Source organism: Pristis pectinata, chromosome 2 (genome assembly GCF_009764475.1).
Source record: "Pristis pectinata isolate sPriPec2 chromosome 2, sPriPec2.1.pri, whole genome shotgun sequence".
NCBI classification, from domain to species: Eukaryota; Metazoa; Chordata; class Chondrichthyes; order Rhinopristiformes; family Pristidae; genus Pristis; species Pristis pectinata.
Window position 1 is genome coordinate 25,895,268 of NC_067406.1, and position 27,691 is coordinate 25,922,958.

At 44.5% G+C, this 27,691-nt stretch overlaps 1 protein-coding gene across 4 annotated transcripts in view; it reads right to left on the bottom strand.

Moving 5' to 3' along the window:
- Positions 1–24,463, bottom strand: part of dym (dymeclin) — a 275,633-nt gene extending 251,170 nt beyond the window's left edge. For 2 of the 4 annotated variants that reach the window (XM_052039228.1, XM_052039210.1), the window contains exons 1-2: positions 24,280–24,403; positions 1,710–1,905 (exon numbers count right to left, since the gene is read on the bottom strand). In XM_052039228.1, coding sequence (XP_051895188.1) covers positions 1,710–1,849 — 140 coding nt within the window. In that variant the 5' untranslated portion in view covers positions 1,850–1,905; positions 24,280–24,403. Of the gene's footprint in view, positions 1–1,709; positions 1,906–24,279 lie in introns of all 4 variants that reach the window. The other 2 variants (XM_052039238.1, XM_052039219.1) reach the window with 2 other exon arrangements.
- Positions 24,464–27,691: the final 3,228 nt, after the last annotated feature.

Here is a 27,691-nt window from a genome sequence, read left to right on the forward strand (position 1 = left end):
TTCACCATCACCACCTTCAGGTGCCATTTAAGAAAAACTCTTAAGATCAAAACTCATACTAGATTTAGATGGAATAGCGTTATGGGTAGATAGATGGCAGGCGAAATTTAATGCTGAGCAATGTGAAGTTTTACATTTTGATAGGAAGAATGAGAAGCAACAATATTTACTAGACTACAGAGAAGGGTGGATTAAGAAGCTTAATCACATCCTTCCTATAGTATGGCAACCAGAACTGTACACATTATTCCAGATGCGGTCATACCAACGCTGTAACATGACGTACCAACTCTTGTACTCAGTGCCCTGTCCAATGAATGCAAAGGTGCCATACTCCTTCTTCACCACCTTGTCTACCTGTTTCACCACTTTCAGGGAATTATGTACTTGTACCCCTCAGTATCCCTGTTCTCCAACACTCCCCTGGGCCCTGCTATTCACTGTATGTGTCCTGCACTGGTTTAACTTCCCAAAATGCATTTCACACTTGTCTGAGTTAAATTCCATCTCCCATTCCTTTGCTTACTTTCCAGTTGATCTAGATCTTGTTGTAACCTGAATCAACCTTCTTCAATGTCCACCACACCAGCAATCTTCTCTGAGTCCTGCCTCTCTGGAACTCTCTACCTTAGAGAGCTGCAGAGGCAGAGTCAATGAACATATTCAAGGAGGAGACTGACTGCCATTTGAAATGTTAGGAAGTTGGGATTATGGGGAGAGAATGAGAAAGTTGTGTTGAGGCAAAGATTGGACTTGCAATAATCTTACTGAATGGTAAAGCAGGTCGAGGGGTCAATTGGCCTACTCTTGCACCTGTTTCTTATGTTCTCTGTGCACTAAGCGCACAATTCTAAAAGGCATTCAAGAGTACAGAAATCTAGGGGTATGTGTGCAGCTCATTGGAATCACCTGGGCAGCTTGAAAAATGATTAAAAGAACAGATGGGACTTTGAACTTTATAGAGACATACAATACAAAAGCAAGGAAGTCATGATGAACCTTTATAAAACAATGATTCAGCCACAACTGCAGTATTTGTGTCCTGTTCCAGGCTCCACACTTTGGGGAAAATGCAAAGACTTTGGAGAAGGTGCAGAAAAGACTTATAAAAATTATTCCAGGGATGTGAAAAGGCTGGAGAAGCCAGGCTTGCTCTCCTCAGAACAAAGGCGGCTGCAAGATGACCTAATACAAGTATTTTAAATAATAAAGGGGACAGAAACTGAAATGCACTGTGAGAGAGAGCAGCTTCATTTGTAGCATTCAAAACAGAACTGGATAAGTATCTGAAAACAAAAAACTGCAGGGTCATGTGGAGAGAACAGGGAATGGGAATAGATCTTATTTGCTGCTTAGTACAGACTTAATGGCCTCATTCCATGCTGTAATCATTCTGGATCTCTGTTTTTTTTCTGTACAGTAAATCTTTTCTTTCACCTAAACCATGGCCAGTGCTGCTTCTGAACCAGAATAAAGTGAGCACATGGTCTCCAGCTACATCCATGGTCAAAAGAGCTTTGAAAGAAAGCCACAAGCATGCTTATTGCGGATGAGTCACATTCAAATTACTACAGCGTTACTAAAGTTAAAGAAAAAGCAACATTGAAGAATGTAAAAGCATCATCATGGGGGTGAATTCTAATTTAATAATCACCATACTGTTTTCAGTTAATTTACATTGAATAATATTCATGTTCTCATTTCCTTACCCATTAGTTGGTGTAGTGAAGGAAAATGACAGAAGTTGATTCCAGAATGGATCATTCTCAGAGATGGATTCTGTACCAGCAAGACGCTTAAGGTAATCATTACTTGCAAGCTCAGCAATGCTGCTACTGTTTGCACCCATCTTCAGTTGTGCACGGTATCCACTTCAGGTTATTCAGACATAGTTTTAATTAGAACCTAAATGCAAAGACATCATAGATTGGTTACATAACATACACTGACAATTCATTTGTTTCCTTTATCCTCCTAAACCATGCAAGAGCCCCAAGGTAAACTGAAAACACTCATCTCATTTATTAGACTTGAGATTCCATTCCAGATCATCATAATCTACTGCATAAAAATAAATTATCTTTCTTGGTTTCTTTTGCCATATTTCATAATACCCAAAGTATCAGTGCAAATAATTTCTCTTGAATACCTGTACTAAGTTTCCCCTTAACCTTTGAAAGAGAGCATTCTCTACTTTCCTACATAACTGAAAACCCTTATCATTGGTGCTATTCTAGTAAAGCTCCTCTGCACCCTCTCCACTGCCTTGACATCCTTGCTAAAGTATGGTATGAAAAGCTGGTCAAAATACTATACCAAAGACCTAACCATTTATCTTGAGGTCAAGTCCGAGTTATTTTTAAATATACCATTTAGATCACATTGTGTGAAAAGATAACAAGATGCAAAGTATATTAATTTTGAAAGCAAATGGGCTAAATTTTTGATTAAGATTATATCAAACTGAGTTTATAACAGAATGACAGCCTGAAATAATCCAGCAGCAACATAAATATCTTATAAACCATGTGTGTGAAATTAAAAAAATACCCAATACCTTGAATTAAAAAATACCCAATATCTTGAATATAAACAAACAATTCCAGTCAACTTGAAGATCATGTCTAAAGCGTACAAGTGACAAGTTGCCCTTGACATCTTCAAGGCAAAAGCAAGATGTTCATAATAATGTAAAAGCACAGTTGTCATATGAAACATTCCATACCTGCTGTGACAGTTACTATTGGAATGGCCGGGGGGGGGGGGGGGGGGGGTGGTTGGTGTGGAGGGGTTGAAGATCAGTTAATACTGAGGACTCCAATAGGTCATAGGAGGACATTCAACAGAAAGGGCAAATAATTGGCAAATTGGCAAATGAAGTTCAACACAGATAAATGCAAGCTAGTACATTTTAGTGGAAAGAATACAGACCTCACATATTATTTGGAAAGTGAGAGTCTAGGTGGAAAGAGAAACAAAGTAATGCTGGAATACACATACAATAATAACTACAAATTAGCCACAGATTAGCAATGTCATTGAAAAAAAGAAAACCAAACACAAGGGTTTATTTCTAGATGCACAGAATTAAAAAGAAGTTATGCTGAGTCTGTATTGTACTTTGGTAAGATAACCCAGAGTACAATACACAGTTTGGAAGAAATGCAAGGGTATACGTTAGGAAAGCTTGGGGGGAGCAGTCGGGGGAGGGGGGGGATATCGGTCCCTTTCCTGTTGAGAAAAGGCAGCTGAGATAAGGTGATAAGGTCACCTCAAAGATACTTAAAATTATGATGGGTTTTGATAGAATGGGTGAAGAAAAAAATGTTATACATGTGGCAAAGAGCAAATTCAGAGGCCATCATTCTAGGTCACGAAGAAATCCAACAGGAAAGAGAAATTTCAAAACAGAAAATTCAAAAGAAACTTCCTTACCTGAATAAGTATCAGAACATAGAACTCATTACATCAGGGAGCAAATATTTAAGGGAAGGCTGGACAGGCATATAAAGGACGTGTGAAGAGGTTTACATTGATAAATTTAGATGGAAAATGCATGGAACTAGGCACAAATGGAGTATAAGCACCAACTGGGATTAGTTAGGTCAAACAGCCTGCTTCTGTGCTATATTTCTAATGAATTTTTGTACCGTAGAGGCAACACATCCTCCTGGATACTCAAAATGCAGAGGATATTCTCCAATTTCCTGTGGGAACACAGAACAGTACAGCACAGGAACAGGCCCTTCGGCCCACAATGTTACGTCAAACTAATTAAGCTAATGATACCTAATTAAATTGACCCCTTCTGCTTGCACATGGTCCATATCCCTCCATTCTCTGCAGATTCATGTGCCTATCTAAGAGCCTCTTAAACACCTCTATCGTATCTGCCTCCACCACCACCTCTGGCAGTGCATTCCAGGCACCCACTACACTCCATGTTAAACACTTGCCCCAGACATCTCCTTTGAACTTTCTCCCTTCTCACCTTAAATGCATGCTCTCCAGTATTAGACGTTTTAACCCTGGGAAAAAGATACTGGCTGTCTACTCTATACCTCTCATGATTTTATAAACTTCTATCAGGTATCCCCTCAGCCTCCGCTGCTCCAGAGAAAACAATTCTAGTTTGTCCAACCTCTCCTTACAGCACATGTCCTCTAATCCAGGCAGCATCCCGGTAAACCTCTTCTGCACCCTCGCCAAAGCCTCCACATCCTTCCTATGATGGGTCTAGAATTGAATGCAGTACTCCAGATGTGGCCTAACTAGAGTTTTATAAAGCTGCAACATAACTTCCTGACTCTTGAACTCAATGCCTCAACCAATAAAGGCAAGTATGCCACAAGACTTTTTTTTACCACCCTATCAACTTGTGCTGCTACTTTCAGGGAGCTATGGTCTTGGACCCAAAGCTCCCTCTGTACATCAATGCTGTCAAGGGTTCTTCCATTAACTATGTACCTTCCCTTTACATTTGGTCTCCCCAAGAGCAAAACCTCACACTTGTTCTCTTCCTTATTCTGCATCCTGCTTGAAGGTACCTTGATTAACTTTCTGGCCACTTTCCCCACACAAATCTTTCCCATAGGCAACAGAGGCCCTTTTCTATAGGTCCTTTTTCTCTACCTTTAATAGCCTTTCCCCCTGTACCTTTCATGTCAACCTGGTGCAGGGCTGTCATTCATTTTAAATGCACGACATACACAGCTCAGATATGGAGTTACCAAGTGGAACAAATTTTAATGGCGGATGTTTTAATTCCTGTGTACAAACACTGGCAGCACCAGTATTTCCCAAAAGTGCCCATTTCACCCATAATGCCTGGGCAAGTTCAATATTATGACTTCTATTCTTTTGTCACTGACCTGTATATTTTGTTCTTCCAATCATCTATCACTCCCATTTGAAATCAATATTAGTAGACACTTTAGCAGTGCATACTATCATTCAAAATAACACAAACATGCAAAGGCCAATATACAGCAGAGATGAAATATCTTATTCCTTTTGAAAGATCATATATCCCTACCGTGCCCTTATCCTTAATCATCTAACTCTGCACAAACAATATTTTGTGACCTACATCATACAGTCATAACGTACAACACAGAAATGGTCCCTTCAGCCCACCATGTCCATGCCGACCTTTTTGCCCATCCACGCTAATCCCATTTCCCTACATTAGGTCTGTATCCTTCCGTGCCTTGCTTATTTAAGGTAAAGAAAGCGAATGCTATGTTGGCATTCATTTCAAGAGGTATAATGTATAAAAGTAAGGAAGTGTTGATGAGGCTCTATGGGGCACTGGTGAGGCCTCATTTGGAATACTGTGTGCAGTTTTGGGCCCCTTATCTTAGGAAGGATGTACTGATGTTGGAGAGGGTTCAGAAAAGATTTATGAGGATGATTCCCAGAATGAAAGGGCTTACGTATGATGAACATTTGTCAGCTCTTGGACTGTACTCACTGGAGTACAGAAGAATGAGAGGGGACCTCATAGAAACATTTAGAATGTTGAAAGGACTGGACAGAGTAGATGTGGTTAAGCTGTTTCCCTTGGTGGGTGAGTCCAGGGCTAGAGGGCACAATCTTAGAATTAGAGGGTACTGGTTTAAAACAGAAATGAGGAGAAATTTCTTTAGCCAGAGGGTAGTGAAATTATGGAATTCTTTGCCATGTACAGCTGTGGAGGCCCAATCATTGGCGGCGTTTAAGGAAGAGATTGATAGGTATCTAATTAGTCAAGGTATCAAGGGATATGGGGATAAGGCCGGAAATTGGGGTGAGATAGGAACAGTTTTAGTTTAGCTCATGGAGCAGACTCGATGGGCCGAATGGCCTACTTCTGCTCTTTTGTCTTGTGATCTTGTGAAGTGCCTGTCTGAATGTCTCTTAAAAGTAGTGATTGTAGCTGCCTCTTCCTTTGCAACAAATTCCAGATACCAAACACACTCTGTGTAATATCTTTCCCCTCAAGTCCCCTGTAAAACTCCTTGCTCTCACCTTAACCCTAAGCCCTTGTAGCGGCCTGTACTTACGAGACTCGAACCGCCATCGGCGGCCGCGGGCGGACGTGCAGTAGCGCGTCACAAGCGAACCGCGGGGCGGGCCTTCCAGCAGGATCCTGATGTCACGTCCGCTGGAGAGGTTCTCGGGTAGCTGTGTGTGCGCACGCGTTTTGCTTCACACAGTAAAGTGTGCTCCGATTCAGCCACAATGTCTCCGAGTTTTCCTTTTGGGAATGCATTGCGTTTGGCTACATTTGGTGACCCCGACGCTTCCAGATGGCATCTGGAACCCGCGACATGAATTCCAACGACTCGCACAATGCAGTCTCGCTCAAGCTCCCAACTTTCTGGGCCGCTCAGCCCCACATCTGGTTTGAGCAGGCTGAGGCCCAGTTTAGCATCAGAGGCATTACAGCCAACACCACGTGGTATCACTACGTGGTCAGCGCGCTCGACCAAGACACGGCAGGCTGGATCGTTGACTTCCTGCACCAACCACCAACGGAGGACAGGTACGCTAGCATCAAGGCGCTCCTAATCCGTACTTTCGGACTCTCCCGCCGTGAATGAGCCGCGCGGCTTCTGCACATGGACGGCCTGGGCGACCGCAAGCCATCCGAGCTGATGAACGACATGCTGGTGCTCATGGATGGCCATAAGCCGTGCCTTTCATTCGAGCAGTTGTTCCTTGAGCAACTGCCGGAGGACATTCGCCTCCTCCTCGCAGGTGAGGATTTCAGCGACCCGCGCAGACTTGCGGCCAGGGCGGACATTCTGTGGCAGAGTAAGCAGCGGGGAGCGGCTTCCATCTACCTAACCACAACCGCGCAGCCCAAGGCCAAAACCCCACAACTGAAGCCACCGAGACCCGCAGGGGACAAGGATGAAGGTTCGGACCGATGGTGCTTTTACCATTAGAGGTGGGGGTCAAACGCGCGCCGCTGCCGCCCACCATGTGCCTTCCCGGGAAACGCCAGGACTGGCCGTCGCTAGTGGCTTTGACGGCTGGCCATTGAGACAGCCTCCTATTCCTCTGGGACCGGCACTCCAGGCGATGTTTCCTGGTGGACACCAGGGCCGAAATCAGCATTCCTCCCCCCTCCAACATGGACACCCATAACGTGGCCCCAGGCCCCGACCTCACCACCGCAAACAGCACCACCATCCGAACATACAGCACGCGCACCATCCCGCTGCGTTTCGGACCCAGCTCCTTCACCTGGACCTTCACGGTAGCAGCAGTATCGCGGCCGTTACTAGGGGCGGATTTCCTACGGGCTAACCGCCTCCTGGTCAACCTGAAGAGCCAGCATTTGGTCCACGCCGAGACCTTCCAGCTTGCAGAAGCCCACTTCCCAGCCCTCCACCTGGACTCAGTCACACTTTCGGGTGATGAGTTTGCCAGGGTGCTGGCGGATTTCCCCTCCATCATCACCCTGCAGTTCTCCACTACCGGTCCCAAACACAGTGTGCAACACCACATTCCCACACAGGGGCCACCGCTGCATGCCCGAGCCCGTAGGCTCCCACCCAACAAGCTCCACCTCGCCAAGGTGGAGTTTTGGAAGATGGAGGAGATGGGGATCATCCGTCGCTCGGACAGCCCGTGGTCATCTCTGCTACACAGGGTACCCAAGTCCACAGGAGGGTGGAGACCCTGCGGGGACTACAGAAGACTCAATGACACCACAACCACCGACTGATACCCGGTGCCTCACATCCAAGATTTCACAGCAAACCTGTACGGGGCAGCCATCTTTTCGAAAATCGACCTGGTCCGGGGGTACCACCAGGTCACTGTACACCCTGACGATGTGCCCAAGACAGCCCTCATCACCCCCTTCAGGTTGTTCAAATTCCTAAGGATGCCTTTCGGCCTCAAGAACGCTGCCCAGACTTTCCAGAGGCTTATGGACTCGGTAGGGCGAGGCCTGGATTTCATCTTCATCCACCTAGACGATATCCTGGTGGCCAGCAAGTCACACCAAGAGCATGTGGCACATTTGCGCCAACTCTGCCAGCGCCTGAGCGACCACGGACTGGCAATCAACCTGCCAAAGTGCCAATTCGGGCTGACGGAAATCGATTTCTTGGGCCACAGGGTCAGCTAGCATGGTGCCACCCCACTACCAGACAAAGTCCAGGCCATCCGCCAGTTCCCGAGACCCAGCACGGTCAAGGGCCTGCAAGAATTTGTGGGGATGGTAAATTTCTATCATTGGTTCATGCCGGAGGCGGCGCGAATCACGAGGCCCTTGTTCGGTCTGATGGCCAGCAAAGCCAAAAAGGTGGCATGGGATGCGGAGTCCACGGAGGCTTTCAAGCAGACCAAAGAAGCGTTGGCGAAAGTGACCCTCCTAGTACACCAGAGAATCGACGTGCCCATGGCACTCACAGTTGACGCTTCCAACACGGCGGGTGGCGAAGTCCTGGAGCAGCTCAAGGGTCAGTGGCGACCGCTCGCCTTTTTCAGCCAGCACCTGCGACTACCGGAGGTTAAGTACAGCGCTTTCAACAGGGAGTTGGCTATCCGGCACTTCCAGTATTTCCTCGAAGGGAGGGATTTCACCGTATATACAGACCACAAGCCCCTCACCTTCGCCCTTGCAAAAGTATCGGACCCATGGTCGGCTCGGCAGCAGAGGCACCTCTCCTTTATTTCGGAGTTAACCACATCGCAGGGAAGAACAATGTGGTCGCCGACACGCTGTCCCGCCCCCACATCCACTCAGTGACCACCTCATCCCCAGGGGTCAACTACACAGCGCTGGCACAGACGCAACAGGCGGACACAGAGATCCCGGCCTACCGCACCGCCGTTTCGGGACTCCAGTTGGAGGATGTCCCCGTCGGCCCAACTGCGGTTCGGCTCCTGTGCAACACGTCTACCGGCAGACCCCGGCCTGTGGTACCAGCAGCATGGAGGTGACGAGTTTTCGACACGCTACATGGCCTAGCCCACCTGTCCATCCGGGCATCTATCAAACTGGTGGCGGACAAATTCGTTTGGCATGGTTTGCGCAAGCAGGTCGGACACTGGGCCAGGACCTGCATACACTGCCAGACCGCCAAAGTCCAGCGGCACGCGAAGGCCCCCCTCCAGCAGTTCCAGCCGACGCTCGGGAGATTTCAGCGATGTCACATGGACATCGTCGGCCCCCTGCCCGTCTCCCGGGGCGCCAGGTATATCTTTACCATGGTCGACAGGTTCACCAGATGGCTGGAGGCCATGCCACTAACAGACACGTCCACCGAATCCTGTGCCAGGACGCTCATCGCAAACTGGATCGCCAGGTTTGGACTCCCAGCGGACATCACCTCCGACAGAGGGGCACAGTTCACATCAGGCCTGTGGATAGCACTGGCGCAGCTCTTGGGCACCCGGTTACATCACACCACGGCGTATCATCCCCAGTCCAACGTTTTGCTCGAGCGGTTCCACAGGCATCTCAAATCAGCCCTGATGGTGTGCCTCAGGGGGCCCAACTGGACAGACGAGACGAGCTCCCCTGGGTTTTACTGGGCACCTACACAGCCCCCAAGGAGGACCTGGGCACCTCCTCGGCGGAGTTAGTCTACAGCACTCCCCTGACGGTCCCAAGCGAGTTCGTGCTAGAGGCCCAAGGTCCAGCAGGGACGCCGGCGGAAGTGCTGACGAGGCTACAGGATAAGGTAGGGACCCTGGCACCGGTTCCCACCTCCAGACATGGCACTACACTGTCCTTTATCGCTAAGGACCTCTGGGGCTGTGAGTACGTTTTCATCTGCAGAGGCATGCACAAGTCACCACTGCAGAGGCCGTACGAGGGACCCTTCAGGGTGCTCCGACACAATGGATCTATGTGTGTCGTGGAGGTGGGTGGCCGTGAAGAGACTTTTACGGTGGACCGCCTCAAACCGGCGCATTTGGACATTGAACAGCCGGTGAAGGTACCCTCACTGTGCCGATGGGGCAGGCCACCCAAGAGGGACACACAGACTGGGGGTCCCACACACCCCCAATGGACACTTCTGGGGGGGGGGGGGGTGTAGCAGCCCGTATTTACGAGACTCGAACTGCCATCGGCAGACGCACAGTAGCACATCACGAGCGAACCACGGGGCAGGCCTTCCGGCAGGATCCTCACATCACATCCATCGGAGAGGCTCTTGGGTAGCTATGTGTGCGCACGCATTTTGCTTCACACAGTAAAGTGTGCTCTGATTCAGCCACAACGTCTCCGAGTTTTCCTCTCGGGAACGCGTTGGGTTTGGCTACACCCTCTTATTTTAATACCCCTATCTTGGGTATCCATGCCTCTTATAATTTTATACACCTCAGATCACACCAGAGCCTCCTTCGCTCCAGGGAAAACAAACCCAGCCCAAACTCTCCCCATAGCTAATGTCCTCCAATCCAGGCAACATCTACTTAATCTCTTCTGCATCCATCAGATGGCTTAATTAATCAGTTGTTGAAGGAGTTATCAAATATCACTTTATTCAAAAACATTGTAATAACAGGTTAAAAAAAATTAGTAAAACTATGCTCTCTCACTCATAGGTGAAACATATTTTCTTTGTAGTTACGCACCACTACACGCATGAGTACTCCATAATAATAAATCTATTTTATCACTTTCTTTGAAGTTGGCCTTAAAATGAAGTATCGCAACAACATTTTTCAATTGGCATTTTTTCAGGCCACACATCTTACATTGCTTATAGAAGTTTAATCTTTTGGATTAACTCACAGAAAAATTAACACTGCTCCATACGTTGAAGAGGGTTTAAATTAAATTAGTAGGTTTATGTGCACCAGCATGTTGTAACAGAAAACTGGAATAAAGTGCACTAATGAATGGTAATATTAGAAAGGAGAAGAGAAAGATATTGTACCGTATTTCATGGGAGCAGACTCATGGAATACAATATAACAGCAAAAATAGGTATAGGATGCAATTATATAAATACAAAATATGGTGAATAATTTGCAAATATAATCAGCCATATGGGACTACCTAGTTGTATAAACTGAAATTTGGCTCAAAAAAAAAGGACTGAACTGGTAACTTAATATTCCAGGATAAAAAATTGGGAAGGAAAGAAAGGTGGGATGGAAGTGCTAATTAAAGATATTATAGAGCTGGAAACTGAGGACATCATTATGAAACTAGAAATAGAATCCAAATGGTTAGAGCTGAGAAGCAAAAAGGGAGATATCCTGCTACTGAAGCTATTTTGAACATGACCAAATTTATAGGGTGTCCAGGAACTAAAGCACCTAGATGTAAATGTGCATGGATCTTTGAAAATGTTAAAAGAGTGGTTAATAAAGTATATGGGATCCTGGGATTCAGAAATATAGGCATGGAATACAAAGCAGAAAATAATCTTGAACCTGCACAAGGGTTAGGCCACAAATGCAGTATTGTGTCCAATTTTGAATTCCACACATTAGGAAGATTGAGAAGGTCCCAGAGATAAGAAGAAGGAAAATTTTACTGTAGTGGTTCCCTGGAAGTGAGATTCTGGGTTTGCTTCCCTCACCAAATATTTTAACATTTCTCTGTATTTCACCACCTACTGAGAAAGCTTTTTAAGATGTTTTTGAATTTGTTGATTGTGTGGATTACTTTTCATCATTTGACAATCAGCCAGTTTGGTGGGATCTGCAAATTTCAACCTATTCCTTTCTTAAGTATTAAACCACAAAAATGTCAGTGACCATCTCCACAGAGAGAATCTAACCACATATATTGATATTCTAATTGTTGAGTCCCTCACTTTCAATATCCTAGATGCCACCCAAAAGAAAGCTGACTAATTTTATTAGAATGAATCAATACTAGCTGCTTGCACTACCTCCCAAGAGAACATGTTTCATAAATTTACTACTCACTAATATTATGCCAGGTTTTTAATTATTCCCCCAAAATCAATCATCGTGGCAGCTGTGGCTGCACACAGAGATAATGCATCAAAATGTACCCTCTCTGACCATGAGATCCACCTCCAGCTCCGCTAACTGATTCTCTCTCAACTGTTGGCCACCTAACTTTCCATTATAGAAAGTTGCCTGTAAATTGTTTCCTTTCTTCAGACACTATTACCCTTTGCTTCAGAATCATTGTTAATGTTCCTATTCTACATTCCTAAATTCCTGCAATAGCTTCTCCTGCTCTACTTTCCTTTCAGCGTCCTGAAGGGATTGTTCCTTCAAGGATGCTCTAGTTCATACTTCTGTTTCACCATCACCCAATCCCCTTCTGATGAAGGACCTAGCTTTTTACCATAGGACCAGTCTCTCCATTAAATGGCCTGGTCAGGAAAATTACTCTAGTCAGGAAAAAGGAGGCATATGTCAGGTTTAGGCAGCTGGAATCAAGCGTGCCCTTTGAGGAATATAAGGTAAGTAGGAGTACAATTAAGGAGGGTGAAAAGAGGACATGCAATATCCCTGGCAGATAAGGTAAAGGAGAATTCTAAAATATATTAAGAACAAAAGGGTAGCTACAATGAGAGTAGGTCCCGTTAAGGATCAATGAGGTAATCTATGTGTGGAGCCTTGGATGGTGGGTGTGGTCTCAAATGAATACTTCTTGCTTGTATTGACAGTGGAGAAGAATATGCAAGCTAGTGAGTTCAGGGAAAAGAACAACACTGTACAGAAACATATTGATATTATGAAAGAGGTGTTGGCGATCTTGAAGCATATAAAGGTGTATAAAGACTCAGGGTATGACCAAGTGTATCTTAGGATGTTGTGGGAAGCAAGAGAAGAAATTGCTGGAGTCCTGCTAGAGATTTTTGTATCTTCTTTAGCCATGGCTGAGGAACCAGAAGACTAGAGGACAGCAGACATTGTGCTTTTATTTAAGAAGGGCTGCAAGGACAAGCCAGGGAACTAAATGCCTGTGAACCTAATATCAGTGATGGGAAAGTTAATGGAAGTGGTTCTGACAGACAGGACTTATTTGTATTTAGAAAGGGAAGACTGATTAGGGATAGCCAGCGTAGCTCTATGCATGGGAAATCATGTCTCCCGAATTTGATTGGGTTTTTGAACAGGTGACTGAGAGGATTAACGAAGGTAAGGTGGTACACATTGTCTACAGGGACTTTAGTAAGACCCTTGATATGGTCCTGGATGGTAGAATGGTCTGGAAGGTTAGAACATATGGGATTCAAGGTGGGCTAGCCAACTGGATACAGAAGTGCCTTAGGAAGCAGAGAGTGCTGATTGAGGATTGCTTTTCAGGTTGGAGGCCTGTGACCTGTGGTGTGCCACAGGGATCAGCACTGGGTCCCTGTTGTTTGTTATATATATTGATGGTATTGATGAGAACGTAGGTGGCATGCTTAGTAAGTTTGCAGATGATACCAAAATTGGTGGTATAGTGGACAATGAAAGAGATTGTCTAAGGCTACAACAGGATATTGATCAACTGGGAAAGTGGGCAAAGGAATGGCAGATGGAATTTAACTCAGACAGGTGTGAAGTAATGCATTTTGGAAAGTAAAACCAGGGCAGGACTTACACAGCAAATTGCAGGGCCCTGGAGAGTGTTGTAGAACAGAGAGACAAAGGAGTACAAGTACATAGTTCCCTGAAAGCGGCAACACGGGTAGTCAGAGGGTGAAGAAGGCACTTGACATGCTTGTCTTCATCAATCAAGGCACTGAGTACAAAAGTTGGCATGTCATATTACAACTGCACAAATCACTGGTGAGACCACACTTGGGAGTACTGTGTGCAGTTCTGGTTTCCATGCTATAGGAAGGATTTGATTAAGCTAAAGAGGGTGCAGAAAAGATTTACAAAGATGTTGCATGGACTGGAGGGCTTGAGTTACAAAGAGAGATTGGATACGCTGGGACTGTTTTCCCCAAAACAATGGAGGCCAAGGGGTGACCTTATAAAGGTTTATAAAATCATGATAGGCATAGATACGGTAGATAATCACAGTCTTTTTCCCAGGGTAGGGGAATCTAAAACAAGAAGGAATAAGTTTCAGGTGAGAGAGGAAAGATTTAAAGGGGACCTGGGCAGCAAGTTTTTCCACATGGAGGGTGGTGGATATATGGAATGAGCTGTCGGAGGGAGTTACAATTACAATGGTTAAAACAAAATAGGACAGTAAATGGAGAGTAAAGGTTTAGAATGATATGAGCCAAAAGCAGGCAAATGAGATTAGTTTAGATAGGCACCTTGGTCAGCATGGATGAGTTGGGCCAAAGGGTCTGTTTCCCCGCTGAGTCAATGAATCTGAAAAGGTTGACACTACAATACTTTCCAAGTTACAAACTTATCCCATGAATTCACAGCTGCCTTGGTGGTTAGTCCACTGACAAATTAGTTTTCAATGACTTCTGGTGAGTGACCAGGTAATTTCTTCCTGAAAGCAGCTTATGTTCTGGCAGTCAATCTGCTGAGGCTATTCCTTTAAGGCCAATCACTACTGGCTTTTAATCAGCTGCTCCCCCCCAGTCCCAGCTTCCGCCTTGATCTCTGATTCAGTTCCAGACTACCCCCTTCTTGGCCTTTGAGTGTAGTGGAATTCAGCTCAAACTATCCTATTTTTGTGTATTTTTTGTTCATTGTGTTAGCCTTACATTTATCTTCCACAATTTCAATAGATCACAGATCTACAATTAAATTAATGCAGATGAGAAAATGCACTGAGCGACACTGCATACCCTGCACACAACTCATTTTGCTTCTGCTCCCAGAACCTGGCCACCACGCTTTGTACCACCTTCATTCTGGTTGTTTGCTTTGAATACATGAGTTAACCAGTCCATTGTTAATCAGAAATAGAATTTGTTTTTGATGATTGACTATTATCATGTAAAGGTGTTCTGATGTGAAAACTTCTGGCTTTATCAGCATTTTGAAGAGCTGATTAAGGGGCCTCAACCCAATAACCTTCTGGCTATAGCACTTCTAAAGGCTTTTGGAAATGAATTCAGATTTGTTGGATTTGTTACACTTCTACAAACTGAAGTTTTGTGGACAGCTGAACCACGGGGTTCAGAGAAGAGAGGGTTAAAATTGCTACAGGTGCAGCTATATTACCTCCTTCCTTCCTATCATCCAAAACCACTAACACTTTCCATGTGAAGCAACAATTTATTTTGGTTTATTTTAATTTAGTGTGCTATATTCTCTGCTCACAAACTATATGCCACTTTGTAGAACATCTCTAGTTTGCAAAGATGTTCTTGAGATTCCAGTTGCCTGTCTCTTTAATTCCGTTTCTCACTTACACTCTGTGTCTCATCTACACTTCTGTCCTCCAACACAGATTCAAAAAAGTTTAATGGAAGGTTAAGGAACAACACTTCTGACAAAGTACAATACAGCCTTCTGGTCTCAACATCATATTCGACAATTTCAAATATTCAACATGTTGGCATTTTTATTTCAGATTTCCAGCATTCCTTCCAAATTCCTCAGGCAATTTCAGATAATCATTCTGCAATTTTGCCTCCTGCAATATTTTGTTACCATCATTTAATCCCTTTTGCTTTTCTTCTATCAGACCTTTCCTTTTGTTCCATCCTCCCTCCGCATTCACTCCTCATAGAACACTACAGCACAGTACAGGCCCTTCGGCCCATAACGTTGTGCCGACATTTTATCCTGCTCTAAGAACTATCTAACCCTTCCCTCCCACATAGCCCCCTATTTTTTTGTATCATTCATGTGTCTAAGAGCCTCTTAAATGTCCTTAATGTATCTGCCCCCACAACCTCTGCTGTCAGTGCATTCCACGTACCCACCACTCTCTGTGTAAAAAACTTACCCCTGACCTTCTACCTTCCTCCAATCACCTTATAATTACATCCCCTCGTGTTAGCCATTGTCGCCCTGGGAAAAAGTTTCTAACTGTCCACTCAATCTATGCCTCTTATCATCTTGTACACCTCTATTAAGTCACCTCTCATCCTCCTTCTCTCCAAAGAGAAAAGCCCTAGCTCGCTCAACCTTTCCTCATAAGACATGCTCTCCAATCCAGGCAACATCCTGGTAAATCTCCTCTACACCCTCTCTAAAGCTTCCACATCCTTTCTATAATGAGGCGACCAGAACTGAACACAATGCTCCAAGTGTGGTCTGACCAGAGTCTATAGAGCTGCAACATCACCTCGCAGCTTGTGAACTCAATACCCCAACTAATGAAGGCCAACACTCCATACGCCTTCTTAACAACCCTATCGACCTGTGTCACAACCTTGAGGGATCTATGGATGTGGACCCCAAGATCCCTCTGTTCCTCCACACTGCTAAGCGTCCTGCCATTAACCTTGTATTCTGCCTTCGAATTCGATCTCCTGAAGTGTATCATTTCACACTTATCCGGGTTGAACTCCATCTGCCACTTCTCAGCCCAGCTCTGCATTCTATCAATATCCTGTTGTAATCTACAGCAACCTTCTACACTATCCACAACACCACCAACCTTTGTATCGTCAGCAAACTTACTAACCCACCCTGACTGTCCCTAATCAGCCTATGCTTCTCTAAGTGCCCATAAATCCTGTCTCTAAGAATCTTCTCCAGTAATTTGTCCACCACTTAAATAAGACTCACTGGTCTGTAATTCCCAGGGTTATCCCTACTTTCTTTCTTAAACAAAGGAACAACATTTGCCACCCTCCAATCATCCAGCACTACTCCCGTGGCCAGTGAGGATGCAAAGGTCATCGTCAAAGGCGCAGCAATCTCTTCCTTAGCTTCCTGTAATAACCTTGGATATATTCCATCTGGCCCCGGTGAATTATCTATCCTAATGTCTTTCAATAGTTCCAGCACTACCTCTTTCCTCACGTCGGCATGCCCTAGCATATCAGTCTGTCATACGTCATCCTCACAAACGTCAAGGTCTCTCTCTCGTTCTGGTGAATACTGAAGCAAAGTATTCATTAAGGACCTCCCCCACCTCTTTCGACTCCAGCCATGTTTCCTCTTTTATCCCTGATCAGTCCTACCCTCACTCTACTCATCCTCTTATTCTTTACACATGTGTAGAATGCCTTGGGGTTTTCCTTGATCCTACTCACCAAGGACTTCTCATGCCCCCTTCTAGCTCTCCTAAGTCCATTCTCAAGCTCCCTCCTGGCTACCTTGTAACTCTCCAGAGCCCTGTCTGATCCATGCTTTCTAAACCTTAGGTAAGCTTCTTTCTTCCTCTTGACAAGATATTCTACATCTCGTGTCAACCACTCCTTCAGTTCCTTCACTCTACCCTGTCTCAATGGGGCAAACTTGTCCAGAGCCCTATGCAAGTATTCCTTAAACAACCTCCATATTTCCACGGTGCACTTCCCCAAGAACATCTGTTCCCAATTTACACTCCCAAGTTCCTGCCTAATAGCATCATAATTCCCCCTCCCCCAGTTAAATACTTTCCCATATCGTCTGCTCCTATCCCTCTCCAAGGCTATGGTAAAGGTCAAGGAGTTATGGTCACCATCTCCAAAATGCTCTCCCACCAAGAGACCTGAAACCTGATCAGGCTCATTGCCTAGTACCAGGTCCCAGTATGGCCTCTCCTCTAGTCGGCCTGTCCACCAACTATGTCAGGAATCCTTCCTGTACACACCGAACAAACTCTGTCCCATCTATCCCCTTTACACTAAGGAGGTGCCAATCAATATTAGGGAAGTTGAAATCACCCATGACAACAACACTGTTATTTTTGCACCTCTCCAAAATCTGCCTCTCGATCTGCTCCTCAGCATCTCTGCTACAATTGGGGGGGGGGGGTCTGTAGAATACTCCCAATCGAGTGATCGCTCCCTTTCTGTTTCTGGCTTCCACCTACACTGACTCAGTGGACGATTCCTCCAGGACATCCTCCTTTTCTACAGCTGTGACTCTGTCCCTGATCAGCAAAGCCCCTCCCCCACCTCTTTTCCCTCCGCCCCTGTCCCTTTTGAAACATCTAAACCCCAGAACATCCAGCAGCCATTCTTGCCCTTGCGACAGCCAAGCCTCTGTAATGGCCACCATGTCATAGCTCCACGTACTTACCCGCGCTCTAAGTTCATCAGCCTTGTTCCTGATACTTCTCGCATTACCTCTCACCCCTTTATCTGGAAATTAAAACCTGTGTCCCTCCAACTAATTATTTTGATAAAGCATGATCAACCTGAAGCATTAACCCTGTTACTCTCCCCTCAGATGCTATTTGACTTGCTATTTCTAACAATTTAGCTTTTGTTATTTTCTATATTGTTTCTCTATGTGCAACTTGAAATCTAACTCATTCAGCAGCGCATTCCATAATCATAATTTGGTCGAGAAATAACTTTTTGTCTTCATATTAAATAGTGTTTTAGTCAGTATCTGCATTTTTTTTTCAATTCTTGTTTGCATTGCTTATTTTTCGATTTAATTGTCAAAACCAATTAGTTCTTTGAGCTTTTAAGTTTTGGATATGCAATTTGCTGAATCTATAATAGTTACTGTAGTTAATTCACACACTTGCATATATTTGCAGTTCTGATGACACCAGAACTCCCTGGTAGGATACTGGTCCCAATCCAGTTAAGGTGCAATGTGCTTATTTTTAAACAGGTGCCTCATGCCCCAGAATCTGAGGTTTTCCCTCCTGCACTGTCTTTATCCATGCATTAATCTCCCTGAGCTTCTTATTTATATTCTATCACATGGCACTAGCAGTAATCCAGAGAATATTTGTTTTGAGATCTTACTTTCTAGCTTACTCTCTAGTTCCTGAAAATCTGACTGCAGGACCCCTATTCCTGTCTACCTTACTTCATACCAAAATATAAGACAAGTTCTGGCTTACTCCCTTTCCCCTGCAAGATGCTCTGCATGTTCTTAATGATGTCCTTTACCCTGTCACCAGGAAGGGAACACACTAAGTGAGATTTATGTTGACAATTACAGAAGTATTTGTCTGGCCCTCCAATGGAATTCTTTATGATTACTGCACTTCTCTAGTGCAGTACGGTAGGCACGGTAGTGTAGCGGTTAGCATAACGCTATTACAGCGCCAGCGACCCGTGTTCAATTCCGGCCACTGTCTGTAAGGAGTTTGTACGTTCTCCCCGTGTCTGTGTGGGTTTCCTCTGGGTGCTCCGGTTTCCTCCCACATTCCAAGGACGTACGGGTTAGGAAGTTGTGGGCATGCTATGTTGGTGCCGGAAGTGTGACAACACTTGCGGGCTGCCCCCAGAACACTCTAAGCAAAAGAAACTGTGTGTTTCCATGTACATGTGACTAATAAAGAAATCAAAAATCAATGTATGGAGAGTTTTCAAATATGCTTGGGGCGGCATGGTAGTGTAGCAGTTAGCATAACGCTATTACAGCACCAGCGATCCGGGTTCAATTCCAGCCACTGTCTGTAAGGAGTTTGTACGTTCTCCCCGTATCTGCGTGGGTTTCCTCCGGGTGCTCCAGTTTCCTCCCACATTCCAAAGACGTACAGGTTAGGAGTTGTGGGCATGCTATGTTGGCGCCAGAAGCATGGCAACACTTGCAGGCTGCCCCCAGAACACTCTAAGCAAAAGATGCATTTCACTGTGTTTCCATGTACATGTGACTAATAAAGAAATCTTAAATCTTAGAGCAAACAATTAAAATCCAACTCTTCCACCTAATTCTTCCTATAGAAGTGCAGAGCCACATATTTTCCTACATTATACTCCAATAGTCATCTTCTTGCCTAAACACTTAAACAGCCTCTATTCCTTTTCTGACACCATACATCCTCTTTCCCATCCTCAGCAGATTGGATTAGTGACACTTGTCATCTAGTTTCACATACTGCTAATTGTACATAGCCAAAAATATTCTAGCAGCAACAAAAAATTTCTTTTCTATGTAGCAACATATCCCAAGGTGCTTCACAGGATTGTAATCAGACAAAAATTACTGAGTCCCCTTAGGATAAATGTCTAAAAGACTGGTTTGAGACTGGAGCTGCAGGATTGAAGAGATGCTGGGAGGCAGAATAAGTTAGACATGGACTTGAAGAGCTCAGGGCCTTGGCAGCTAAAAGCATGCCCACCAATGGTGATGTGATTAAATTCAAGTGTCGAGACGTTTACAAATCAGAGTATCATAAATATTTCAGAAAATTATGGTGTTGGAGGGGACCACAGAGATTGAAAGGATTTAAAATGAGGGTGAGAATTTTAAACAAAACAGAGAAAGCAGGAAATTGTTGCTGCCTGACCTCTGGGGAGGGTTTGCTTCTGGCATCAGTAGAAAAAATGCAATGCGGGCTTAACATTAAAGAACTAATTGGAAGGCTGCACTTGAATGCAAGTTCTCTCATTAAAAGTAATTTGTCTTCCCTAATCCAATGCACGCTGGGAAATCCTTATGACAGATAATTTACTAGGAGTTAGGTTATTTACTACGTAAGCTTACCTCAGCAAATGCTATTGTTACCAGAAGCAACACTGCAAAGTAAAGAAAGTGTGAACAAGCAAGGATGAGGGAGGCCATTCAGCTAATGACATCACCTTTCCAATGAAATCCAGCCACAAATACAGAACTCTAGGATCAACATGTTTCTTGAATAATTGAAGCCTACTGCCTCCATCAACTTTCTTGGGAGACTATTACAAACACTAATCACTCCAAGAGGTGCTTTCCCTTATTGATGTGGGACATTGCTTTTAACTGTTTGATTCTACATTCTATCTACAACAGTTACTCAATTTCAAACTGTACTTTTTAGTAGGAAAGAAGGTGGGGAAGGGATGTCATCTGTGGAGAGAGAAACAAGAGTTAACATTTCAGGATTAAGACCCTTCATCAGAACTGGGTAAAAAAAGAAAAAGAAGTTATTTTTACACTACAGAGAGGATGGAAGAGGGATGGATAGGACAAAGGGAATAGACTTAATAGGGTTAGGCCAGGATTGCCATGTAGGTAAACTGTTAATGAAGCCATTGATGAAGCCATCTAATTGCTAGATTAAATGAAGGCAGTTAGGAAGAGATAAAGCAAACAAAAGTAAACATAAAATCCTTGAAATGCATATCAGAATGTGGGAAATGTCCAGCTAATCTGGCAGCATCAGTACAGAGAGAAAAATTGTGTTAATGTTACGGATGTATAAACTACAGCAGAACTAGGCAGTTCTAACACAAACTGAAAAACTGAGTTACCTGAAATTGTTGAATTTAATACTGAATCCCAAAGGCTACAATGTGCCCAAAGGGAGGAATGTCTATTCCTCAAGCTTACATTGCATCTCAATGGAATACCAAACCATAGACAAATCATCCAGAGTGGGAATGGAATGGAGAATTAAAGTGACAGGCAAGAGGCACGACTGGCCCCTGTGGACTGAAAGCAGGCTTGCCACAAAACAAATATCCAAATATCAGTTTCTCCAATATAGAGACCACATTATGAGCAGCAAATACAATACTCTAGATTGAAAGAAGTGCATGTGCATTGCTGCATCACCTGAAAGGATTGTTTGCTTCCCAGGATGGTGGGAAGGGACAAGGTAAAAGGGCAGGTGCAGCATCTCCTGCAGTTGCACTGGAAAGTGATAAGGAAAGGGGTGTTGCTGGAGATGGAAGAGTGGACTAGGGAGCTGTGAAGGAGAGGGTGGGGTAGATGTGTCCCTTTCACAACTCACTGGTGCAAACCCTTGCCTTCTTCCCTGATGCACCAGGAACTTGGTGAAATCTTGTCTTAGGTAGCAGGAAATGTAAAGGATGATCTTTTAAACGTGGAGGCTGTAAAATGAAAGGCAGGAACCAGAGGACTCTCTTCCTGAACAGAGCAAGGAAAGAGTGGGTGAGAGTAGAGGTTCAGGAACTGGGAAAATGGATTGGAGTTCTTTCCTTTCTTCAACTTGTTTCGCTGACACTACAGATTACCTTTGGCTTTTTCCCATCTTTGCACCACTTCATGTCATAGAATTATAGAAGGATACAGCACAGAGACAGGTAATTAAAATCAACTGTCAGACCTTTGATAGAAATGCAAAATTACTCTTCCTCATTTCTTTTTTCCCTTGGCCATGCAAAATTTTCTCCAACAAATATTTGTCCATTCTCCTTTTGAAAGTTATTTTGAATCTGCTTCCACTACCCTTTCCAGCTGTACTTTTCAAATCATAACTTATTTTCTCTTGCAACACCTTGGGTTCTTCTGCCCAATATCTTAGGAATCTAGAATGTTTCTTTTGCATCTCAGTGACAAGAACTGAACACAATTTTTAAGATCCTGTCTGAACAGAATAATGATTCTTTGTGGCACTCTTGGTCTACCGTTCAAACCCTCACTCTCACGCTGCTGTACTGGGAATCTGGTCTCCCTGCTGCCACACCAGGAATGACAATTCTATGCCCTCCACTGGAATTTCCCCAGCAATTCATAGCCCCTTGGGGACTGGTTTTGAGGACTCTTGTTGGGGCAAGTGGTCTGCTGTTCAGCATTGAGACATGGGACTGGCACAGTGAGTGTGGGCCTTTGTTGGTGACCAGCAACATCTGCTCCACATGTTTACAGACTGCCTCAATCCTATGGTCTCCATAGCCATGCAGCCAAACACGAGACAGGGAGTCAGCAGCTTCCATCACATTTAACAAGGGATGAGAGAAAGATCATAGAAACCAAGCAGTCTATCGACACATGAATCAGGTGCTGCCAGTACCTAACAACAACCCATGATAAATGTGCCAACCAGGATGCAGTCCTGAGCCCCACAGCACTGAGTGGCCACACTGTTCACACCAACTTGCCCAACATCAACCCTCACAAGCAACCTCCTCACACTGAGTTGGGAGAGGGAGAGGGCAATCCATTGCTAGATCATGCCATGATCACTGTATAATAAGAGGCAGGAATGAGGAGGGCAGGGATTCACATGAGCACCAGGTTCCCACCACAACAGCCTGAAGGTATTCATTGTTAAATATTTGAGAGAAAAATGACTTTAAACCTAGAGGTCCCAAACTTTTTCACCTCAAATGGACTTTCTTCACCTTATGCCCAAGTCTGGTAGATTATCCATTTGCCACGATTCAAAAGGAAAATACTGCAGAAGACGGAAATCAAAATAAACCAAAGACTGGAAACATGCAGTGCTATAGACAGTATCTGTGGCGATAGAAGGAGATTTAATGATTTAGATCAATGACCCTTCATTAAAACAGTTCTGAAGAAAGGTCAATGATCTGAAACAATAAACATATTTCTAATTTACTAAGAAAGAGCTTACTGCAAACACCATCAAGGCTGCCAATAAAGTATTAAATAAGAAGTGACTATCACCACCGGCCACCAAGATTCAGCAATCCCCGAGAAGGACACCACCAAAATGACAGATGCTGCCTGACCTGCTGAATATTTTCTTATTTTTAGTTACCTTGATTAGTAATTTACATAACATAGAAAAGCATCGAGAATCATTGTCTAAGCCATCCCATGAGTTAATACAATCAAAGAAAGCATCACAGTCAAATCCAGTCCTATTCTTGTTTCTAAGTACTATGCAAAGATACCCAACTGCTTTCAAAATTGAAAGTAGTGATCTTGAGACAGCTGGATATTTTCCCACCAAAATTCTAATTCAAGATCTCTGTCAGCATGTTGTTAATTCTGGCAGACTCGTAACTTCATATGTCTAGCAATTCCACTCTTTGGATAAATTTCCTAATTTTCCTAAATTAATCAGGAAAATTGCAAGGAAACATCTCCCTCCTCCTCATTCTCAAAAGGTAATACGCTAAATGTCAATGTCACTTATAACACTCGGATGACTTTGTAACCAGAAATCATACACCATTATCCATGAAGTGTTATAGTAGTGAAAAAAGGCATTTTATCTTAAAATTTATCCCATATGTCTATAGCTGTCATGTAAACTTGTTGTTAATCATACAGAAACAACGTAAAAACAAGCATTCAGTACAGGTAAAAGACACCATCTGAGAAGCCACATATAGTTCAAAATACTTATTTTCCAGACATTCTGGTGCGGGGCTAGGATTGTTACTTCGGGGAAATGAAGTTGCTAATTTAACATGTCTACGTTTTACATTAAAGCAATGGGTGATCCCTGACGCTTGAATAAACATTTTGTCCTGGGTTACCCCAACTACGATCAACGTTTTAAGGACATGGACAGCACAGTTCTCCGGATTAACGCCTCTGAAGACCAGTTCTCTCTCCAACAGGCCGGCGTTGACACATCTGACAACCTGAATGTAATCACCTCCCCCAGCTCGGGCATACACACGGTACTGGGCGCAAATTCTTTATGGTTTTACTCGCCTGTCGACCGTTTAGCCCACTGTACGCGACCTATTTACATGAGATGCGCTGGTCCTGTCCACCACGTACCGAGCAATCGCCGTCACCGTTGGCTGCCACTCCAACCGCCGTCTCCCCACACGACATCCACGTCGCACAGTTTGCGTCACTTGCTCCAAGTCACAGGTCAGACGTATACCCCTGCGTCGAATCGCAGGGTACTCTGGGAATTGTAGTGTCTGCATCAATCTTGTGTGCGTTGAGATTCTCAGACAGAAGGAATTACAGGTGCTCGTTTCATGGCCCCAGGACTTCCTAACGTGCTTTACAGCCAAATTTTACAGAGAAAGTTCGCGCAGTCCATTGCGATGCTCACCAGCCAAACTGTTTCCTGTTGAAATGTTGATTGTGTTTAGATATTAGGAATAAGTCCCCCCACCCCTGCTCTTTTTCAAAATAGTTGCCATGGGATCTTTTACATCCACCTGAAAGAATAGGGGGGCTGCGTGGGAGGGAAGGGTTAGATAGATCTTAGCACAGGATAAAATGTCGGCACAACATTGTGGGCCAAAGGGCCTGTACTGTGCTGTAGTGTTCTATGTTCTAAAATCACATCTAAGAACCAGCACTTTTGACAATGTACCCTATCTCAGAACTTAAGAGCAATGCTGAAACCCTATCACATAACCGTTTTGAGGTAATACTTTTGGGTGAAATGTGACAACTTTCTGATGGAGTGTCTCTTTAGAGCTGTCTCAGAAGTCAAATGCTGTGATTGATTATTTTGCTACTACTGAGCTAGGTGGCAGTGTGGGCTATGAGGAGGATCAGGGAGAGTTTGAGCAGATACAGACTTTAGTGAGCCCAGGAATAGAAAGATAGGCCAGATGAATGCATAGCTGAAGATCTGGTGCAGGGGGCAGGGATTCAGGTTCTTGGATCATTGAGATCTCTTCTGGGGTAGAGGCAACCTGTACAAGAGGGATGGGTTGCACTCAAACCGGAGAGGGACCAATATCCTAGCGAGGAAATTTGCTTTTGCCACCAGGGAGGGTTTAAACTAGATTGGCAGGGGGGTTGGGATTCGAGAGAGTGAAGTCAGTGAGAAGACAGGGGTATATACAGGCACAAGGAGTGTAAGCCTAGCAGTCAGGATAACCATGTTTACAGTAAAAGGACAGATAGGACCACTGCTTTCAATTGCATCTATTTCAATGCACAGGTGAGGCAGACAAACTGAGGGTGTGGATTGCTTCTAGGGACTGGGATATTGTGGCCGTAACAGAAATGTGACTGAGAGAAGGGCAGGACTGGCAGCTCAATGTTCCAGGATACCGGTGCTTTAGGCGTGACAGAGGAACAGATAAGAGTGGGGGGGGGGGGGGGGGTCTTGCCTTTTTGATAAGGGAGGACATAACAGCAGTGCTTAGAGAGGATATTCTTGAGGGATCATCTAACGAGGCCATTTGGGTAGAAATAAGAAGGGTATGGTCACCTTGGTAGGGCTATATTATAGACCCCCAATAGTCAGTAGAACTTGAGGAGCAGATGTGTCGAGAAATTGCTTGTAGTTGTGAGAATAGAAGGATGGTGCTAGTGGAAGATTTCAATTTTCCCAGTATTGACTGGGCCACCCAGAGTGCAAAGGGCCCGGATGGGGTGGAATTTGTGTGGCGTGTCCAAGACAGTTTCCTCACGTGATATATAGAAGAACCTACTTGGGTAGGAGCAATACTAGACCTCCTCTAAGAGAACAATGCGGGCCAAGTAACTGAAGTGCCGGCAGTTGGGGAGCACTTTGGGTCCAGTAACCACAATTCTATTAGTTTTAAAATAGTTACAGAAAAAGATAGAACAGGTCCACAGGTTAAAGTCCTGAACTGGAGCAGGGCCAATTTTGAGGACATCAGGCAGGATCTAGCTGGGGTCGACTGGGTCACTCTATTTAAAGGCAAAGGAACAGCTGTCAAATGGGAGGCTTTTGAAAAGGTCATATCAAGAGTCCAGAGGCAGCACGTTCCTGTTAGGGTGAAGGGTAGACATACCAAGTTCAGGGAACCCTGGCTGACAAGAGATATCGAGGCTCTGTTCAGGAAAAAGAAGGAAGCGTACATCGCATTTAGTCAGCTGGATATGAATAAATCCCTCAACAAATATAAAAAGTTTAAGACCAAGCTTAAGAGGGAAATAAGGAGGGCAATAAGAGGGAAATAAGGAGGGCAAAAAGAGGGTTTGAGATGGATTTGGCAAGCAGGGTAAAAGATAATCCCAAGAGATTCTTCAGTTATATTAACAGTAAAAGGGTGACTAGAGAGAGACTAGGTCCTCCTAGCGATCATCAGGGCTGCCTATGTGTGAAGCTGCAGGAGATGGCCAAAATTTTTAATGTCAATTTCTCCTCGATGTTTACTAAGCGGAATATCATGGATGCCAAAGAAATAAGTAGTGAGGTCTTGGATCATATGCTTATTATGAGGAAGAAGGTACTTGCAGCCTTGAAGCGCCTAAGGTGTGTAAATCCCCGGGACCTGACTAAGTGCACCCCTAGACCTTCGGGGAGGCCACGGAAAAATCACAGAGGCCCTTGTAGAGATATTTTCTTCATCGTTAGCCACTGGCAAAGTTCCAGAAGAATGGAGGATGGCTAATGTTGTTCCATTGTTCAAGAAGGCTAGCAAGGACAGGCCAGGGAACTACTGGCCGGTGAGCCTGAATTCAGTTGTAGGGAAATTACTGGAGGGGATTCTGAGGGACAAGATCATAGTCAGCATGGTTTTGTGCATGGGAAGTCATTTCTGATGAATCTTTTGGAGTTTTTCCAAGAGGTAACTAATGGGATAGATGAAGGCAGGGCTGTGGATATTGCCTATATGAACTTTAGTAAGGCCCGCATGGCAGGCTCAATGATAGGAAGCAGAGGGTGATAGTTGAAGATCGATTCTCTGACTGGAGGCCTGTGACTAGTGGGGTGCCCTGAGAGTTGGTGTTGGGACCTCTGTTATTCATTATGTATGTAAATTATTTGGATGTGAATGTACATGGCACATTTATCAAGTTTGCTGATGATACTAAAATAGGGGGTCATTGATAGTAAAGCAGGTTTCAATGAATTGCAAAGAGATCTTGATCAGTCAGGGAGATGGGCTGAGGAATGGCAAATGGATTTCAACTTAGGTAAGTGTGAGGTGATGCATTTTGGACATTCAAACAAGGGTAGGACTTATACAGTGAATGGCAGGGCACTGATGTGTTGTGGAACAGAGGGACCTGGGAATACAAGTGCAGAGTTTGCTGAAAGCGGCCGCACAAGTAAGCAGGGTGGTGAAGAAGGTGTTTAGCATGCTGGCCTCCGTCAGGGCATCGAGTTTCGGAGTAGGGACATTTTGTTGCAGTTATATAAGTTGTTGGTGAGGTTGTACTTGGAGTATTGTGT